At 40.9% G+C, this 22073-nt stretch overlaps 1 protein-coding gene across 5 annotated transcripts in view; it reads right to left on the reverse strand.

The window, feature by feature from the left end:
* The window catches only part of LOC132282358 (pleiotropic drug resistance protein 3-like), a 41621-nt gene that overhangs the window by 3481 nt on the left and 16067 nt on the right, over nucleotides 1–22073 (reverse strand). For all 5 annotated transcript variants that reach the window (XM_059784334.1, XM_059784116.1, XM_059784047.1 and 2 more), the window contains exon 18: nucleotides 50–340. In XM_059784334.1, the coding sequence (XP_059640317.1) occupies nucleotides 50–340 (291 nt within the window). The remainder of the gene's footprint in view (nucleotides 1–49; nucleotides 341–22073) is intronic.

Here is a 22073-nt window from a genome sequence, read left to right on the forward strand (position 1 = left end):
TATTTGTTGCTGAATAAGATATAGTAATCAGTAAAGAATTTTTTCATACCTCATCAAATGCCTCAAATATATCAATGCTTGGCTGGTGGATGGTGCACACAACTGTTCTTCCTGTGTCAACTACATTTTTCACCGCACGCATAACAATTGCAGCTGCTCTAGCATCCAAACCTGATGTGGGTTCATCCATAAATATGACTGAAGGATTAGAAATAAGCTCCACTGCTATGGTTAGTCGCTTCCGTTGCTCATTTGATAGACCACTTATGCCAGGGATGCCGACTAAAGCGTCTTTAATTGCATCAAGTTCAACTCTTCCAAGTACATCCATTATGAATTCCTGCACGTGTTCTACATCAGTTGAGAAATCTCTCTCTCTCTCTCTTATTTATTTATTTATTTTGGGTCAATCACTCCAGAAATCTCAGAAAGCCAGATGCATTCTAGTTGCTTTTGTACCCCGAGTTTGGTAGTTCAAAAATGGATTTGCCACAATATTGCGAAGTGGCTGCCCTTGCTTAATTGGGCAAGACCTTGATGTTGCGAATCTGGTGGTACTCAATAGAGGTGTAAGGCTTACAGAAGTACTGAAACAACCACAATATGAACCAGTTCCAATTGAAAAACAAATTCTAATTTGTGCAAACTGCGGAGAATGCCAGGTATTTTGTGTTGGCATATTATGTATTTTTACTCCCTGCAGTTTAATCTCTTAGTTAAATGCGAGTCATACTGTCTTGGCTATCGAAATGGCAAATGAAAATTTTTCAATATAGAATGTGTTATCATTTTCTTATGCTAAACTTAATGTGTTTTGAGCACCGTATATGAAGTATACCGATGATAATAAACTAGTAATTTTATATAAAACTTGTGATGGACTAGTGTGATATCCTAATCCTAATATTTAATTAGGCCTTTTAATCATGTTTAGTGATTCTTAATCGTGCTTAGTGGCTCTTTTTTTTTTTAATTAGTAAATCGTGCTTTGTGGCTCTTAAACATGCTTAGTGACTCTTAATCACGATTAGTGACCTTTAATCATGATTAGTGACATTGGGTATAAAGTATGATTTATTGAAGTTATGGGATTTTATTTGGAGGCCTTTGTGTGGTTATTTAGTTGGTAGGGAGAGGTTGCAATAATCCGAAATCTGTCTTAGTGGCAGCAAAGCCATATGAGTCTTCCTAACACCTGATCTTATATCACAACCCAAGAGACACATGACTCTGCACAACCTTACACCTGTTGCTGCGTTCCTTTTGTTACAGCACAAACCAAAGGAAAAGAAAGAGAAAAACAAGAGGGAGAGCAAGGAAGAAAGGGAAACAGGAAGAAAGTGTAGGATTCCTTCTTCATAGTATCTTCATCACTCTTGCGTTCTTTATAGCTTGAATGGCTGGGAGTGATTTTGCTTCAAATCTCTTTATTGACTGTGAAAATAATTGTTTTGCTTAAATTGGATATATGTATTTTGCTGATATATTCACAGGCATATGTATAGTTTGTGAAGCTTATTATTCATGAAACCTCCTTGAAATTCTTGTTATGGTTTTTCCTATTGGGACTTTGTCTCACCCCACCATTTTTAAGGTACAAAGGTCCAAGTGGAGGAGTTTGCATGCTGATCTGTTTTGATATTTGGAGCTTACCTTAACCATGTGTTTTAGGTTGTAAGCTGTTTTGTGAGGTAGTGCATCAGAGTAGCGCAACGGTCATTTAATGTATGATACATATATTCTATGAGGATCATTTGATGTAATTGAGGATTATTAATGAAATTGATGTTTTTGAATTCGGGTTGTTACAACTAGATTGGCCTGCTTCCTAAAAGGACATTGTTCATTTATGAGCTATTAAGTGTCACATAATATTGCCTTTGGGCTTGAGTGGTAAAGGGGTGAGATGAGTTTGGGGTAGGTCTTGCCAAACAAATGTTATAAATAATAATACATTTTATGACATTTCCAAACAGTGAAAACATGTCTTTGAAATATTCAAGGCATTAGCTTGTAACTAGATTTTATGTAGTTATGCACTAGTAGAGCATTAGATCAATAGGCCTTTGGTCGGCTTATAATAGGAGGACAACCTGGAATGTTTGATTTTCCAGGCTTTTCAAGATTGGGAGTTGGAGGATGTTTTTGGGTTCTTGGATTTGCTTCAAGAGATTGTGGGTGAGGGAATGGATTATTGTGTCTAGGTCGCTTCTATGCAGGGGAGATTTGTTGTGTACTCTTTCTACAGGTGTCTCATGGATGGTTGAGGGCCTTCTTGTCGTCAGGGGCTTATTTGTTATTACTTATATAATATTGGGGCTTATGTGTAATTTTTGAAACTTATTAGTATAAATAGAATGTGGTTGAAGGATGAAAGAATTCTTTCTTTCTTTCCCCATCTCTCTCGCTCTATTTCTCTCATCCTCTTTCTTCTCTTTTTCTTCTTCTTCTTCTTCTTCTTTTTCTTCTTATACTTTACTCTTGATTTGATTATATCTTGAAGTCAACATGCTATCGAAGCATGGTTTGTAAAGGTCTAGGTGTGTAGTTGAAACCCTAGGGCAAGTTTGTGTAAATCCTAGTGGGTGTGAAGGGTTTTGAAGAGATTCCAAGATGGGATTTGTTTGCAAGGAAGTAGTGTTAATCACATCCACACTTACCGCGGATCCAACTTGGGATTTTTGGACTTGTTTTGATCTGTTGCAGTCTCGATTGGTGTTTTTTACGTGTTCGTGTGGTTCTGCAATAGTGGCTTTTTCTTCGTCGTTCATGATTCTGGTATGGTCTACTTTGTTGCTTTCTAGGGTTTGTGTGGTGACTGTGTAGTTGCTTTTTTATGCATCTCATAAGACGGTAATCTTTCTAGTTGAAGTTTGTGTGTCAGAGAGGTGGTTCTCTACATATTTTGTTGCTGCTTTTGTTTTTGAGGATTGTATACCTAGAAACTGTTTGATAAAATGTCTGGCTCAGAGGTGACTTCAAAAGAAGCTGGGTCTTCTCCTACTTATCAAAAAAAAAAAGAAGCTGGGTCTTCTCGTAGTCTGACTCCAGTATTGGGAGGTAGTAGTGATCACAATCCAGGCATTTGTATTTCCACCATTAGGTTGAATGAGACGAACTATATGGATTGGCCTTTTTTTGTTTTTTGTTTTTTTTTGCCTGGACGGTTGTTCTAGGGAAGTTTCTTACTCTGGACAACCTCAGAAGGAGGAATCAAATTGTTGTTAATTGGTGTAATATGTGCAAGGATACGAGGAGACGGTTGATCATATTTTGCTGCAATGTCCTGTGGCCCAAGACAGTTGGGGGCCTTCTGTTGAGTTTGTTTGGGGTCCATTGGGTTTTGCCTAGGTCCTCTAGGGATTTGGTTGAGGCTTGGAGAGGATATACAGTGGATGCCCAAGCCCGCAACTTTTGGAGGCTAACGCCACTGTGTGTTTGGTGGTGTTTATGGACATAAAGGAATAGGAGATCCTTTGACAACAAGGAGATCCCTATTGGAGCGCTAAAGTTCTCTATTCTTTGTTCTCTTTTTTGTTGGGTTTTGGGGAGAAATTGTAACTCCACGGGGTAGAGAGTAGCTTTTTTGGACTCTTTGAGAGTTTAGTGGCTTTTTTGGATCTGTTTCCGGTTTGAATACTTTCTAATACAATCTTATTTATCAAAAAAAAAAAAAGAAAAAGAAAAAAAAAAAACCAATAGGGTGTTGGTTGGGAAATTCTGTATAAAATGGAGTCTGTAATCTTGATTTTTATTTTTTATTTGTTTATTAAAAGTTAGCTAAGTTAGTTGAGTTACCTCTATCTTAGGGAAAATTGGTGAAATTTAAAGCTAGAAGTAAGGGCAAAAAGGCAATTATCATCTCCAACGGAATTTTCTTTGGGGTGGAAGGGGTGATGAGTTCAAGTATCATCTTGTCAGGTGGGAGCATGTTTGCAGGCCGTTTCAATTGGGGGGGCTTGGTCTTAGGAGGATGATCCCTTTTAATAGGGTGCTTCTTGGGAACCGGTTATGGAGATTTGGTAGTGAGAGACATCGCTTATGGAAGAGGGTTATAGTGTGCCGCTTTGGGGAGGAGAGAGGGTGATGGTCTTCCAGGCCGGTGAGATTTGTTGCCGGTGTGGGAGTGTGGAAAGCTATTTGTAAGGGTTGGGATGAGTTGTCTAAGCATATTAGATTCAAAGTTTGGGAGGGCAGGGATGTTAGGTTCTGGGAGGATTGTTGGTGTGGGGATGTCCCCCTGTCCTGGTTGTTTCCAAGACTTTTTAGCATTGTTGCGGATAGACATGCTATGTTAGCTGACTGTTATCGGCTTGATAGTAGTAGGCTTACGTGGGATGTGCGTTTTCGGTGATCTTTCCAGGATTGGGAACTTGAGGATGTCCTTGGCTTGTTAGATCCTTTGTATGGACAAGATGTGGATGGTAGAGGGCTTGATTCCTTGGTTTGGAAGCCTTCTCCTCAAGGGAGGTTTGATGTTCGCTCTTTTTTTCTTTGCCTCGCTGGTTTTCAGGGTACTAGCTTCCCGTGGAAGACGGTTTGGCGTTCAAAGCTCCTCTTAGGGTGTGACATTTTTTGCTTGGATTGCGGCTTTGGGTAAAATTTTAACTCTGGACAATTTGAAAAAGAAAAGACAGATCATACTCAACTGGTGTTGTATGTGTAAGAAGGATGGAGAATCTGTGGATCACCTTCTTTTGCATTATCCTATGGCTTATGATTGCTGGAGCCTTTTTTTGGTTTGTTTGGTATTCATTGGGTTTTGCCTCGTCTTCAAGGGAGTTGATTGATAGTTGGAGGGGCCAAAGGGTGCGGGCTCATGCTCATGATTGTTGGAGGATGATTCCCCTTTGTGTTTGGTGGAGCATTTGGAAAGAGCATAACAAAAGATCTTTTGAGGGGGAGGAAACCCCTATTGGGACGCTGAAATTTTTTATCATTAGTTCCCTTCTTTGCTGGGTAATGGGAAGAAATTGTATATCTCTAGATGAGATAGTGGACTTTTTGGGTTCGTTGGGCTCTATTTTTGGGTTTGTTTTGTTTTGTTTTTTGTTTTTTTTTGTTTTTGTTTTTGTTTGGTTTATTGTATTTATATTGGGATGTGTTTCCCTCTTGAACGCTTTCTAATACATTTTAGTTATTAAAAAAAATTAAAAATTGGGCAAAAAGGCAATTAGATTTCTCACTTATGCAGTCACCCAAATAGGATTCATGATTTATGATTCATGTGTGTCATTTCATTACACATATTAGGTGTTTTGAAATTATGTGTGATCCACAAAAATCCTTTTTAGGATGCCTAAAATTGTTTTAGAAAGTTACTATTTTAGAAATCCTTAAGTATCCAGGACTACCGCAACTTTGGTCAACTGAGGGATCAATTGAAGGCAACGGGAGTACTTTTGATTGATTGAAGCAAGATCTGCGGGACAACAGTGTCCAGATCTCATTCAAACTCTATTAACTTAAACCTTTTCACCTTCCAAGTTATATAGATCACAAGTCTTCAGAAAACCTATGCGGAGAAATGCTAGCACTTGGAGCATCATATTTTTTTGTGAGGCAATTTAGGGTGCATTATAGCAATCCAATTGCTAGACTTTTCTTTCATTCATCATTTATATAGGTGGTGAGTCTTGAAACATGTTAGATTTAATTATTGTAGTAATGAGTAATGGTCATGGGTATTATTGTACTTTTGCTAATCTTAATAATAATATATAAGCTTGAGGGGTGTAGGTTTTTACACACGCCTCTTATTTTCCTATCAGACTTCTCTTCTTTCGTATCTTTTCTTTTCTTCCTTTATTCCTCTAATCTTTAACCCTAAAACACACATATACAAATTTTAACTTGGTATCAGAGCAGGAGATTGAGGATATAACATTTTTTTTATCAAGTTGTAGGACATCAGAAAAGTTGAAGGTTGTCATCCGTATGCTGATGTCAGCATGATGCCTTGCTGACGTTAGCACCTACCGTTCAACTACCACATGGTCTGACTCACCAGAACTTTCTGGTAATTATGGTGGCTTTGGTTCTTCGTTTTCACGTTGTTTGAGTGCAGTTTCAATTTTTTCTAAACAATTTTGGTATTTCGGCCCAAGATTTTTCGATCTGCAGATTAGGGTCCTTTTTATGTTTTTGTTCGTTGAAACCTAACCTAAAGGGACCATCTAGACTTTGAAGGCACTTGGTTAGTGTTAGTTTGTTGCTTCACTGCTGCTGGAGTGTTTTTTGTCTGAAAAATTGGTTTGACATTTACCTTCTTGCCTTCAGCAGTTATTCACCTGCTATTTTTGGCCTTAAAATCCCTCTGTAAGTGCTCTAAAATCTGTTTGGATGCTTGGGCTATGGAAATCTGCATCAGAATTGGGGTTTTTAGACCTTGATTTGGTAGCATGATTGATGATTGGATGGTTGTTTGTTGAATCTACATACTCGACCCCTGAACAGTCAGAATTACACCAATTTGCTTGTTTGTTATGAAAGAAATTCAATCCTTGATTTGTCAACTGGGAGCTCAACCTCTGAGTGGCTAAGAAACATTGTATGAGCAGTCTTCTGTTATAGTGAGTTGGTATTGCCTTGATTCTTGTGTTGCTAAGAAAACTGGATTTGGACTTTGAATCTGATATCACACTTGTTCTGGACTGATAATTCTCCTTTCTTTTCTGATCCACAATTTTGTTCATGGATGATTCTAAACCACAATCTTATTTTTGTGGAAGTTCCCGTGTTGGTGGCTTTTCTAGTGGTCGTGGTGATAGTAAGTGTGATCATTGTGGTGGTTCAAACCATAGTGCACCTTACTGCTGGAAAAAATCTGGCAAGCCAAATTTCGTACTTCAGACACGTAATAGTTCTAGACATATAGCTTCTAATTTTGGTTCTCAAGATGCACTAATCAATCAACTTAGTGTGCTTATTCAAAGGTTAACTACTTTTCCATCCGCTACTACTTCTACCTTGGCTAATACAGGTGACATTGCATGTGTGGCTCAATCTTCTCAGTCATGGGTCATCGACTCTGGAGCTAGTTCACACGTTTGGTACATCATCTCTCTTTTCAAATTTAAAACCTATTAAACATCACATTGTTTTAGCTGAAAGTTCCTCTTGGCCTGTTCTTGGGCAAGGTGTCCTTCACCCTACCGATTCATTATCATTACATTCTAGTCTTTATGTTCCTTGTTTTCCTTTTAATTTGATTTATGTAAGTTAATTGACTAAAAAATTACACTTTTCTGTAACTTTTACCCTGACTTCATTCATTTTTCATGACCTCAGTACAAAGAAGATGATTGGTTCGGGACATAAGAAGGACGGGTTATATTACTTGGATCTTGGTCAACCTCGGTTTGTCGTATCATCAGCTTTGAGTGCGACAGTCTCTCCTCTTTAGTGGCATTTTCGTTTGGGTCACCCATCTTTGGCCAAGTTGAGGTTAGCTATTCCTACGTGAGTCCTGTGTCTGTTTTAGAGTGTGAAGCTTGTTATTTAGGGAAGCATCATCGTAGTTCCTTCCCAAGTCATAGTCAAAATCGTTAGACTAAGTCCTTTGATTTAGTTCACACGGACATCTGGGGTCCTTCTCGAACTGCCAGCTTGAATGGGTTTTTATATTTTGTCATCTTTGTTGATGATTATTCTCGATTGACATGGTTATTCTTGATGAAAGAGAGATCTGAGTTACCTCATATTTTTACTAAATTTTATAACGAAATTCTAACTCAATTTGGTGAACATATTAAGGTTATTCAATCTAATAATGCATTGGAGTATACACAGTCCGTCATCAATTCCTTATGTGCAGATCGTGGTATCATTCATCAGACTAGTTGTGCACACACTTCTCAACAAAATGGTGTTGCTGAAAGAAAGCATCGCCAGCTGTTAGATGTTGCTCGCACCTTGTTATTTAATATGAAAGTACCAAAATATTTTTGGGCAGATGCAGTTCTTACTGCTTATTATCTCATTAACCGTATGCCCTCTGCTGTTTTGAATAACAAGTCTCCTTTCTCTCTTTTATATTATGATTGCTCTTTAACTTACTCGTCGTGTCTTTGGTTGTGTCGCCTTTGTTCACATTCTAGATCCTAGTCATGGCAAACTGTCTCCTCGTGCTCATAAGAGTGTTTTCTTGGGGTACTCCTACACTCAGAAGGGGTATCATTGTTACAGTCCCGAGTCTCGATGTTACTTTGTGAGTGCGGATGTTACCTTTTTATGAGTCCACTGCTTTCTTTACATCATCTGGTCAGCATTTGACTTCTGATCTTATATCTTCTTGTGAGGGGAGTCTTCCTTATCTTTACCTACCCTTTCGATGTCGTTAGCTCCATCTACTAGTCCTCCTCCATTATCTAATCCACTTTTGCAGGTTTACCGACGGTCACAATCTAGGTCTGTTGTTTCTTATGGTCCGAACACGTCATCTTCTCAACCAGAGGTTCTCATTCCTCTATCATCCACTTCCGCCACGGATTATTTACCAATTGTATTACGTTGAGGTAAACGTACTTGTACTCAACATCCCATTGCTAATTTCATTTCATATGATCGTGTTTCCTCCTCCATGCAATCTTTTGCTTTTACCTTGTCATCTATCTCTACTCCTTCATCTTATAAGCAAGCTTTATCTATGTCTGGATGGAAGCATGGTATGGATGAGGAAATGAGTGCTCTTCACACGAATCAGACTTGGGAGCTTACTGTTCTCCCTTCGGGAAAACGGATTGTCAGTTGTCGTTGAGTTTACACTGTTAAGTATCTTCCTAATGGTACTGTTGACCATCTTAAGGTGCGTTTAGTTGCCAAAGGGTATAGGCAGACCTATAACGTTGATTACTCAGAGACCTTTTCTCCTGTAGCCCGTCTTAACTCTGCACTAATTCTTCTTTTTGTGGCAGTTTGTTGTTCCTGGCCTTTATATCAGCTTGCTATAAAAAATGCAATTCTTCATGGTGACCTACATTCTTGAGGTTGCCCGGCTGCCGAGGATTTCATTGGGGGGATGTGTTAAGTCGGCGCTTCCCCATCGAGGGCCCTCATTGTATCTTGACGAGGAATCAGTGGAAGGGAGAAGATCGATGCTATCATCTTGTTTGGTAGGACGTTTTGATAAGGAGGTTGGAGGTTGTGATCGGATTAAGGAGTGGGCGGCAAGGGCGTGGAATACATCGTGTGGGGTGGGTGTGACACCATTACCGGATTCTCTCCTTCTGTTCAGGTTTCCTTCTCTAGCGGAGGCGTGAAGGGTTCTAAAGGAAGGACGACGGCAATGGGGATCTGCCACTTTAAGGATTGATGTGTGGTCGTTTCGGGTTGGGTGTTGTGAGGTGCTTAAGGGCAGAGGGCTTAAGTGGATTAGGTTGTTTGGGCTCCCTTTGCATCTCTGGTGCCATGAATTGTTCGTTGAAGTGGCAGATATATGTGGTGGTTTCGTCAGCGCGGAGGCGGATGAAACGAGAGATGCTGAAAGTGTCAGGATCACAGTGAGAATAGGGAAAGATTGTCCAAAGTTTGTGCACGATAACAGATTCTGTTACAGAGTTCCGATTTAGGAAGAGGTGTTTCTAGATCTTGTTCCCTCAATGGAAAGCTTAGAAGGCAGTGATGGGGCTCATCTGATGACAGAGGAAGAATGGGATAGAATATTTAGTAAAGGAGAGGAAGGTGTCCGTGAACTCCAAAATTGGCTGAAGGAAAGGGAGAGGCAGAGAGTGGTGAGGTATGTGGGAGGAAGAAGATGGGGGAGTCACGCGTCAGACATGAGTGTGATGAATGAGTGGAGGAAGGTGCCACATGGAGAGAGTAGAGGAGCTAAGCTATATTTTCTTTCCTTATCTTCAGCGAGATTTGAGGATAAGGTTAAGTGGGTTCATGAGCAGGCTCTTTGGAAACGGGATAGATTGGGCCAAAGGGTAGTAACGAGGGATGAGGATGAGTCCATGATGTGGGCTGAGGCCTTTTAATGGGAAGATGGGCCCGGTGAGGGATGGGAAGAGGCTTAATGATGGGGGTTCACATGTGGGCCGGAGTGTTCTGGGTTAGGCATATGGACCAAGGTTTGGGGGAGGGGGGGTGAAGTCTTTTGGGCTGTATAGGGTTAATGAGAGTGGGCTTGAGGGGGAAGGACATAGTATTGGGCCTGATATTGGTCCAGTGGGGGTTTTGGGTCTTGGCCTAGACCAATATGGGAGTAATATGAGGCCTGAAGTTAATGTATCTGAAGATATGGGCATAGTGAAGGTTTCGACGCATAGCTTGGCAATGATTTTGTTGGGGGGGGGGGGGGGGGGGGGGGGGCGGCCGTGATTTTCAGATACGTAGCCGGACGATAGGAAAGAAGTGGTCGAGAATGCTGGTGGTGGAGGTTCAGGTATGTTCTCTGTGTTGAACTCTTCTCCCTCTACACATGCTTCTTCTTCTTCTATTCTGTCTTCTGGTGTGGTGAGGATAGTAGGTAAGAGGGTGGGGAGGGGGAGGGCACTGGTGGGTCAGAGACTTGAACCGATACCTGAAGTGAATGATGAAGGGAACGGTTTTATAGATTCAGTGAGGAAGGAGTTGATTCACGTAGAGGAAGAGAGGGGGTTGATAACGCTGTTGACAAATGCTTTTGAACATAGGGAAGATTTTATGCCAAAGGGGGGCAGTTGTATGGTGATTGAAGATGTAGGTACTGATTATGTGCGAGCAGAGTCTAGTGTAGACAGTGGGTTGGATGGTTTTGATATAAATGAGGATGTTTTGGAGAATACGGTTCAGATATGGGATGCCAGGGCTGAGGGTAAAGAGAGTATGGTAGGAATTCACACTCCTTTGGCAGTTTTGGCAGTGATTAGGGATGGTTAGAAATACTCGGGGATGGAGGGGGTTGAGGATAACTAGTTTATGAATGGCATTGAAGAGGAAAGTAAGCTTTTGGGGTTGATGTGGAAAGGGGAGGAGGTGAAAGTGATGGAGTTGTTTCAAGCAGTGCCTCGATGAATAGGCGAGGAAGAAGGAGAAGAGTGTGAATGTGTTGAAGGGGGTGAGAGAGCTGAAAGGGTTGTTTCTGAAGTGAACTATGAGGGAAGGAGTGGAGCAGGGAGAGTGAAGAGGAGTGGGGGAAGGAAGGAGAGTGGAAGTGTGAGGATATATATATATATATCCTTCCCTTTTATATTTATTTATTTTAATTGCATTTTGTTATGTTGTGCGGCCTAGGTTGACTAGTGGGTGAGATATGTGTGGATGAGAATGTGTGTGATATGTATACGTGTGTTTGTTTAGAGTGAGAAAGTGGAAGACAAACCAAACCCTCTCATTCTTCCACTCCACCGACACTTTCTCTTCTCTCTCCCATTCTTTTCTTTTTCATTTTACTTCAACCATTTCTCCACCATTTCACCACCATTTCACCTCCAATCTTTGAGGTTTTGAGCTTGCCATAGAAGGGAAGTTGACGAGGACTACAAGAGGAACAAAACCCCTCAATCAATTTCGGATTTGGAGCACATTTTTCCTTTGGATTAGCTAGGGTTTGCTCTTAGCTTGAGGTAGGGGTGTATTATGCTTATAACCTAGGAGTTCTTGGAATTTTATGACCATTGTGTGAGTTATGCATACACTTGTGTGTGGGGGTTGGATTAGAGAGCTTATATAATGATTTAATTGCATGTCCATAATGTTTTATTGAGTTCTTATGTTAATTTTCATGTGTAACATATTATTTGTTTCATTTTTGATATAATTGATGTTTATTAAAGTGTTAGATTTTAGTATGTACAATTACTTGTAATTAAAATGTCTTATATGTTGTGGTTGTTCATGGATTTTTATGTATTTGTTATCTTGTATTGGTTAACTTTGAATATGTACATTTCTATAATGACATTAAACTTTTACATACTTGAAATTTGATATAATAACAACATGAAATCACATGACTTTAAAATACCCAATTTGTTGACATTGCATCAAAGGGTATGCTATTATAGTGATTTGGACCATAAGACATGGATTGTGTGATTAGTATAATTTATATGCGCATGTGAAGTGCAATTTGGGCATATCATGGTATATGGATTATTTTGTGGACTTGTTTGTTGATTTTGGGAGATACTCGGGGGTTGTTACTTTGAGAATGCGAGGGCTTGGCTCTTGCGGGTGAAACATGAGTTTCCCCACTTTATATTGGCCAATCGGTTAGTTTCCGGCGAACTAATAATCCGAAAATGACTATTTTTATTTAGGCGCATAGCATGGCTATGTGACTAGGAGTGTGGGTGTGTTCCGAGTTATCCCATTAATTGATTTCGACTTTTATTTTCAAGTTGGCATTTATGTGTTATTGCAACTTGTGAATTTATGTACATTACACTATATCATTTATGCTTGTCTTGATGAATGAATTTATATTATTTATGCTAGACTAGGATGATCCTATTTAGGTTTCCCTTGAGACTAGACTTTAGGGAGCATGTCCCTTGTATTGTATGGCCATGCAATGTTTGTAAAATTTTGAGAAACCTAGTTTATATTCATGAGACATTCCTATGGAGCAATTCGTTGCTCACCCCGTTGATTCTTATATTTTTCAGGAAAGGGCATTGCCCAAGAGGAAGTTCCTTATCCCTAGCTTGATTGGGATGTTGGCAATATTTTTGAGCTACTTGTGATAATTGTGACATCCATTGTGTAGCTTACTTTTGGACTTGTATATTGACACATGGTGGATATTATAATTGATGACATGCTTGTAATATTCTTTTGGAGGAGGGAAATGACTTAGGAACTCACCCATCTATCTTTTGGAGTTCTTATGGAATTTCCTCCCTTATCTCTACTCATGTAATCCCTTAACATTATTTCTCACTTTATGATTGTAATGAGACCATGGAGACTATAACTTCTATTTGGATCATATATATTGTTTAGAAGCTATGTTCATGAAATTATAATGAAGGCATGCGTTGGGACTTGTTAGAATATTTTGAGTCATTATGTAATTGCATATAGTTGGTAGGGTCATTGTGTAATTAGTTGAGTCTTATATCTTTATATAAGCCATTGTAGGCTTAGGGTTTTGTATGTATGAAATACACATTTGCTATAGCCACCATGATCTCTCTCTCTCTCTCTCTCTTTAGTTTGAACATGGTATCAGAGCTGTACGAAGCAATGGGAAACTAAGATTGTGGTTGTGATTGCGTCTGTGGTGTTCTTCTACAAATCAAAATTGAGATTCTGTTCTTCGTGGAAGGTTTGGCTGTCGTTCTTTTCGAGCCGGAGGTTTGAAGCTGCCGTTGTGTTCAGCGCTTCTTGTCTGACGTTCTCAGATCTAAAGCCCTTCGTTTTGTTGGCCGAGGCTGCCTTGGCTGTCGCAAGTTGCAGAGGTTCCATCATCGTGAACCCTCTCTGCTCAGTTGTTAAATCACCGCTTGTGTTGGGTTGCCGTCGCCGCTGCAAGGGCTAGGGTGTGTACTAGCCTTGATTCTCCATTGCGAACCTCAGGTGTTGGAGTTTATTATCGGTGGCATAGTTCTGGTTCTTGCCTGCGCTGATTGTGAAGGAGAAGGGTGGTGTTTGGCTGCAGGCGTGAAGTTATCCCAACCTTGGTTTACTAAAACCGGAATAGCAGAGAACTGGTTTTGATTTGGTCCGTTTGCCCAGATCCAAACCTGTTTGCCTAGGTCTGGCCCTTTTGCCCAGATCCGGCCCGTCTGCCCTGATCCGGATTATTATTATTTTTTTATTTTTATTTTTTCCCAGGTTTGGTTTTCTTCTCTCTCTTTCCTTCTCCATGGCTGTCGGTTCAGACTTGCTTTCTTCTGCTTCTTTCAATTCTTCCATGACTTCGGTCAAGCTCAATGGCAAGAATTATATTTTATAGGCCAGGTCAGTAGCTATTTTTCTGAAAGCCAAAGGCCTTGGCTCTCATTTGGTTAAAGATAAGCCAGTGATGCTACTCTATCTAGTAATAAGACAGTGATGCAGATTTCGGTTCATAGGAACAAAGGGATGCTCAGATCATTTCCTTAATGCTGAATTGTATTGAACCAGATATCAGCTCCAACCTGTTGTATTTGGATACTGCCAAGGAAATATGGAACCGCCTCCAATAGCTATATTCAGGGACTGGTAATATCACCAGAATTTATAAGGTGTGCAGACAATTCTTTGACCTCCGGCAAGGTACTCACAGTTTTGCAGAATATTTCTCCCAGTCAATGGGAATTTGTGAAGTAATGAACTTGTATCAGCCTATCACCTCTGATGTGAAGAGCATGCAACAACAACGTGAGGATTTTAATGTTGTTCGGTTTCTCAAGGGGTTGTCACCCGAATATGAATCCGTTCGTGCACAGATTTTGGGTAGCCCTACACTTCCCTCTCTTCCTGATATGTTCTCCAGACTCCAGCATGCTACTCTAACTAGTGGCACTTCCGGGAGTGCTTCAAGTGGTGTCATTGCTCCTCCTAGCAGTGAACGTTCTGCATTAGTTGTGAACCAGGGTGGTTATCAGCCTTCTCGTGGCAATGGCGGTCGGTTTACCCGTGGTCGTGGCTGTGGCAGAGGCAGAGACTCAAAACTCTGCACTCACTGCGGTCTTACTAATCACACTGTCAATTACTGTTGGGATCTTCATGGGAAACTGCCACCTTCTTCCTATGCACATCAAGTAACCTCTAATAAAGGGGATTCTTCTTTCTCTGCCAGACCAACTACTCCACAAGTGGCTATTGAGCCTGCTATGGTCACCATGACAATTTCCCGCGATGAGTATGCTCAGTTTATGTCTCAACAACGGCCTTCCACCTCATCTTCCATGGTTTCCTTTGCCCAATCAGGTAGTGCACGAGAGATCTTCTGGGGGTGCGTGGGCAATGGCAGATTTTTCTGAGATTGTGGATGCTAACAGGCTGTTGGACCTTCCCATGGTGGGAGGAGATTTTACATGGTCTAGTGGGAGGGATCCTCCTTTTTCTAGGCTGGACATATTTCTGATTTCAGTAGGGATGGAGGAAAAGTTCGCGGATGTGGCTCAAGTGGCGTGTGTACGGGCAATTTCTGATCATATACCTATTTTGCTTGATTGTGGAGGGATTAGGAGAGGGCGAACTCCTTTTAGATTTGAAAACATGTGGCCATAAGTTGATGATTTCAAAGAAAGGGTTATGAAATGGTGGGGAGCTTATGATGTTAAGGGTAACCCAAGTTTCAAATTGGCTTCAAAGTTGAGATACTTAAAGGGAGATATTAAGGTTTGGAATAAGGAGGTGTTTGGTAAGTTGGAGTGGAGGAAGAATCAAATACTGTTGGAGATTTCAGAGTTGGATAGGAAGGAAGGTGGTGAGGGGATTTCAGTGTTGGAGAGGAGTAGAAGGGAGGATTGTTAGGCTGAGTTTAAAGAGATTGCAGTGATGGAGGAAGTTTTGTGGAGACAAAAGTCGAGAGCACTGTGGCTTAAAGAAGGGGATAGAAATACTCAGTTTTTCCATAGATTACCTAATGCTCATAGAAGAGGGAACAATATGGGGAGAATATGCTTTGACGGTGTTATGGCTGAAATTGAGGAGGAGAATCGGTCAGGGTTTGTGGCATTTTATGAGGAGCTGTTTACGGAGTCTGTCTCTTGGAGGTCAGGGATGGATGATATTGTGTTCGATAAAATTTCTGATGAGGATAGAGGGGATTTGGAGACGCCATTTGGGGAGGAGGAAGTGTTGGAAGCTCTAAGGAGTTGTGATGGAGATAAAGCGCCGAGGCCGGATGGTTTTACAATTCCATTTTTTCAAAAGAATTGGGAGGTGGTGAGAGAGGATGTGATGGGTGTTATGCATGCTTTTTTCGAGGAGGGGTGTTTTGAGAAGAGTTTGAATGCCACTTTTATTACTCTTTTACCTAAGAAGTGGGGAGCGGTTGAAGCTAAGGATTTCAGACCAATTAGTTTGGTGGGTGCGGTGTACAAGATTATTGCGAAGATTCTGGCTAATAGGTTAAGGAAAGTGATGGATGGGGTCATTTCGGAGTTGCAAAATGCGTTTGTTGGAGGAAGACAAATTCTCGATCCGGTGCTTATTGCTAGTGAATGTATTGATGCTAGAGTTAGGAGTGGTGAACCAGGGATTGTATGTAAATTGGACATTGAAAAAGCATATGATGATGTGAATTGGGCGTTCTTATTATATGTGTTGGAGAGGATGGGGTTTGGTACAAAATGGAGGGGGTGGATTTATCATTGTATTTCGACTGCTCGGTTCTCTATCTTAGTGAATGGTCACCAACAGGCTTTTTTGCAAGTTCGAGAGGTTTACGACAGGGGGACCCATTGTCCCCTTTTCTTTTCATTATTATAATGGAAGCTCTTAGTAGACTCAGGAAGAGGGCAGAGATTTTGGGATTTATTCAAGGTTTTGTGGTGGGTTGTGCGCCAAATCAGATTTGTACATCTCACTTACTCTTTGCTGATGACACTATTGTGTTCTGTGATGCTACTGTGAATCAAGTGAGACATTTGAGGTGTGTTTTGGCCTGTTTTCAAGTGATTTCGGGGTTGAAGATTAATATTGGAAAGAGTGTGATTGTTCTTGTAGGGGATGTGGGACATATTCAGGAGTTGGCAGCTATTTTGGGTTGGAGAATGGAGGTCCTACCTATGTCTTATTTGGGGCTGCCACTGGGTGATTCTTTGAGGAGAGTTGATATTTGGGATCCAGTGGTGGAGAGGTTTCAAAAGAGGTTATCGGGGTGGAAGAAGCGGTATTTGTCAAAAGGGGGCAAACTTACATTGTTGAAGAGTACCTTAGCTAACCTTCCTACTTATTTCATGTCTTTGGTTCCTATACCTAAAGCAGTTATTGGGAGACTTAATAAGTTTAAAGGAAACTTTTTTTTTTTTTTTTTTGGGGGGGGGGGTTGGGGTTAGTAGGGGAGGAATTTAAGTAACATCTTGTGAATTGGGAGAAAGTGTGCACTCCGATTCAAAGAGGAGGCTCGGGTTTGCGCAGATTGGAAATGTTTAATAAAGCTTTATTAGGAAAATGGTTTTGGATGTGAAAGGACAGTTTTTTAGAGGCGTGTTATTGCTTGCCGGTTTGGGGAAGAGGAGGGAGGGTGGGTGTCTAGAGGTGTGAATGTATGGGAGTATGGAAAGGTATTAGGAGGGGGTGGGATGAATTTTCTAAGCGGATACGGTTTCGAGTTAGGGATGGTAGTTTTGTGAGGTTTTGGACGGATGTTTGGTGTGGGGATGTGACGTTGGCTTGCAGGTTTCCTAGACTTTATAAGATGGTTGAGGTTGTTCAAATTCATGGGAGAGAGAGAGAATTCTATGTCACTGTATTGTATTTCACCCTTCAGCCAAATGAGGCTTATATAAAGGAATAGAGTTATAACCTAATTACATAATGCTACTTAATTACACAATAATCCTAACTATTATGGGTAATTACATAATGACCCAACATAAGTATATATATACATAAACATTCTAACACTCCCCCTCAAGCTGGAGAATATATATCAAATAATCCCAGCTTGGAATAGATAGTCCTTAACCGGTTATGATCCAGTGCTTTGGTAAACATATCAGTTAGTTGATCTTCAGACTTCACAAATGGAGTAGAGATGCTCCCACTTAATATTTTTTCCCGAATGAAGTGACAATCAACCTCAATATGTTTGGTCCTCTCATGAAACACAGGATTTGATGCAATATGAATAGCTGCTTGATTATCACAGAACAATGGAGTAGGAGCTTTAACTGTCAACCCAAGTTCTTTTAGAAAATGTTGTATCCATGTCAATTCACTAGTGGTATGGGCCATTGCCCTGTACTCAGCTTCAGCACTAGATCGAGCTACCACCATTTGCTTTTTACTTTTCCATGTAACAAGATTTCCTCCTACAAATATACAGTAGCCTGTAGTAGATCTCCTATTTGAAGGAGAACCAGCCCAGTCAGCATCTGTAAAACCTTCCACCCTGAGATGACCATTTGATTTGTATAGTAACCCAAAACCTGGAGCTTGCTTGAGATATCGGATAATCCGAAGAACAACAATCCAGTGTGGCATTCTTGGAGCTCCCATAAACTTACTTACAACACTAACTGCATATGAAATATCAGGTCGAGTGATATTGAGATAAATTAATTTCCCAACAAGGCGACGAAATCTGCCCGGGTCATTAAATAGATCACCCTCATCAGACACAAGTTTTGTATTTGAATCCATAAGAGCATCAACTGGACAACCACTTAACATACCCGTTTCTTCTAGCAAGTCCAACACAGATTTTCGTTGAGATAAACTTATACCCTCCTTTAATCTAGCAACTTCAATACCTAAGAAGTACCCAACTTTACCCAAGTAGTGTGGAATCGATTTTGCAGAAACAACTTCAACTTAGCAATACCTGCAGAATCATCACCTGTGATCACAATATCATCTACATACATCACAAGAAAAATGAAGCCAGCTTTAGTGCGCAAGTGAAATACCGAATGATTGGTCTAGCATCTGTTAAGACCAAATTCTAATGCCGCCACCAAGCCCGTGGAGATTGTTTCAATCCATACAGGGCTTTTTTTGGGCGACAAAATAGTGTGACGATACTCTCCCTGATCAACAAACCCAGGTGGTTGCTCTATATAAACTTCTTCAACCAGGTCACCATGTAAGAAGGCATTTTTGATATCCAATTGAAACAACAGCCAGTTACAATTGGCAGCAATGGAAGTAAGAACCCGAATAGAAGAAATCTTAGCAACAGGGGAAAAAGTCTCATCATAATCAATACCATAAGTCTGAGTGTACCCCTTTGCCACTAGACGAGCCTTCAACCGCTCAATAGACCCATCGTGAAGGTATTTAACTATGTAGACCCACTTACAACCAACCGTTTTGGAGCCCGGAAGTAAGGGAACAAGATCCCATGTTCGATTATGGTGAAGGGCATCCATTTCATCTACCATAGCTTGTCGCCAACCCGAATCAGAGAGAGCATCCTGCAAAGTCTTAGGAACAAAAGTAGCAGACACTTTGGATAAAAAAACAAGATAAAGAGGATGAAATATGATGGTAGGAGACAAAGTTAGAAATGGGATGTGGAGTAAAACACGACCGAATACCTTTACGGAGAGCAATAGGCAAATCATCAGGTAAAGGCGTCGGATCCGAAGACTCTGAAGGAGATGGAGGGAGCGAAGTAGGCGGTCGAAGTCGTCTAGTATAAACCTGCAATGGGACAACAGAGCGAGGTGGTGCGGAAGCAAGAAACAGAGAGGGAACCGTTGGCATAGGTGGCTCAGAAGTAATATCGAGAGGAGTAGTAGAATCAGAAAAATATGGGAGACTCAGAAAATGTGACATCAGCACTAGTGAAATAGCATTGAAAATGAGGACTGTAACAACAATAGCCCTTCTGAGTGCGAGAATACCCAAGAAAAACACACTTAGTGGCACGAGGGTTGAGTTTATCCAAACCGGGTCCAAGGTTATGGACATAACACACACATCCAAAGACTCGTGGAGTAAGATTAAATGATGCGGAGTCGGAAAATAGAACAGAATGAGGAGATTTACCTTTTAACACTAACGAGGGCATCCGATTAATAAGATGACATGCTATAAGAGCAGCATCACTCCAAAACCGTTTGGGAACATGCATATGAAATAAAAGGGCACGATAAACTTCCAGGAGATGACGATTTTTACGTTCAGCTACTCCGTTTTGTTGTGGAGTATAAGTACAAGATGATTGATGAATGATGCCTTTAGCATGAAAATAAGTCTCAAAAGGATCCGAGAAATATTCTTTGGCATTGTTAGAACGTAAAACTTTAATGGAACACCCAAATTGAGTTTTTATTTCTTTGCGAAATATTTGAAAAATAGAGAACAACTCAGAACGATTTTTCATTAAAAACAACCAAGTCATCCGAGAATAATCATCCATAAAAGTCACAAAATAATGAAATCCATTAATAGAAATATGTTTTATTGGTCCCCATATATCTAAATGAACTAACTGAAGGACTAGCAACACGATTATTATCTCTCGGTTTGATAGATACACGGCAGTGCTTACTAAGCTGACATGTTTCACAAGACATGGACTCAATACGACTAAGACCGGGGACCTGACGCTGCAAAATTGATAATGATGTGTGGCCGAGACGACAATGTCACTGGAAAGAAGACAAAGATGATTGAAGAGCCGTGGGAGATGGTGCAAGATCGAAGTAATACAAGCCACCTACTTGATGTCCCGTACCAATCCTTTTCTTCGTCTTGAGATCCTGAAAAAGACAACATGTGGGATAAAATGTAATGGAACAGTTAAGAGATTTAATTAGCTTACTAATGGACAACAAATTAAAAGGGAATTGAGGAACATATAATACAAAGGAAAGGGATATAGAAGAGGTAAGATGAATAGTTCCCAAACCCAAAACTTTAGTTGATGATCCATTAGCAAGAGTAACACTTTGAGAGGAAGGAACGGACTGAAAATGAGATAAGATATGAGAACTACCAGTCATGTGATCGGATGTGCTAGAGTCAAGAATTCAAGGACTCTGACTAGAGGACAAAAGACATGTAGGCAAAGAACCCCATGAAGGATGAGGTGGAAGTCTGTTGTTGAGACAGAAACTGAGCATACTCATCTTGGGGAATCGTGACCATAACAGTCTCAACAGCCACATGTGGATCAATGGGTGTGACAGAGAAAGAAGAATCCTCATCATTAGAAGTCACTTGATGTGTATAGGAAGAAGGTGGTGGTTTCCCATGAAGATCCCAACAGTAATTGACATTGTGATTAATAAGACCGCAGTAAGTGCAAAGTTTTGAGTCTCTGCCTCTGCCATGACCACGACCACGGCCACGACTACGAGTAAAACGACCACCATCGCCACGAGAAGACTGAAAACCAACCTGGTTCACAACTAAGGCAGAACGTTCACTGCTAGGAGGAGCAGTGACACCACTTGAAGCACCCCCTGAAGCACCACTAGATAAAGTAGCACGCTGGGGTCTGGATAACATATCAGGAAGAGAGGGAAGTGCAGGGCTACCCAAAATCTGTGCACGAATAGGTTCATACTCATGATAACCATGTGAGAACCCGAACAACATTAAAATCCTCACGTTGTTGTTACATGCTTTTCACATCAGAGGTGATGGGTTGATACAAGTTCATTTCTTCACAAAGTCCCATTGCTCGTGAGAGGTATTCTTCTAAACTGTGAGTCCCTTGCTGGAGGTCAAAAAATTGTCGACACACCTCATAAATTCTGGTTATATTACCAGTACCTGAATATAACTGTTGGAGTCGGGTCCATATCTCCTTGGCAGTGTCTAGATATAGCAAGTTGGAGCTAATATGAGGTTCAATACAATTCAGCATTAAGGAGATGATCTGAGCATCCCTTTGTTCCCATGAACTGAAATCAGCATCACTGTCTTTGGGTTTATCCTTAACCAAATGAGTGCCAAAGCCTTTGGCTTTTAGGAAAATGGCTACTGACTTGGCCCATAAAATGTAATTTTTGCTATTAAGCTTGACTGAAGTCATGGGAGGATTGAAGGAGGTAGAAGATAATAGGTTTGAACTCGTAGCCATGGAGAAGATAACAAAAAAAACGAACCTGGAAAAAATTGCAGAATCGGGCCGGATCTGGGCAATCGGGCTGGATCTGGGCAATCGGGCCGGATCAAAACCAGCTCTCTACTATCTCGGTTTTAGTAAACCAGGGTTGGAATAGCATAACCACGTAGCCCAACACGACTGTTCTTCTTCACCCACTGACAGACGTCGGCAAGCATACAGCGGCGAACCTCTGCAACTTCTGACCAAGAAAAAAGACGAATCGATGAAGCCTCACCTCTGCAAATAACGATGGTGGATGTCGGCAAGCTTGCTGACAACCAAAGCGGCAACGACACGAGCGGCCAAAGGGGCTTCAGATCTAACGACGAAGGAGGCTTCAGATCTGACGACGACGGCGACGAATGATGCTCTCAACCTGCCGACGACCAGAACTTCCGGCAAAAACACCAACAACACACTT

This window comes from Cornus florida, unplaced genomic scaffold, assembly GCF_030987335.1.
Source record: "Cornus florida cultivar Cherokee Brave unplaced genomic scaffold, ASM3098733v1 CherokeeBrave_3.0.0_Hap2_Chr01, whole genome shotgun sequence".
Classification (NCBI taxonomy): domain Eukaryota; kingdom Viridiplantae; phylum Streptophyta; class Magnoliopsida; order Cornales; family Cornaceae; genus Cornus; species Cornus florida.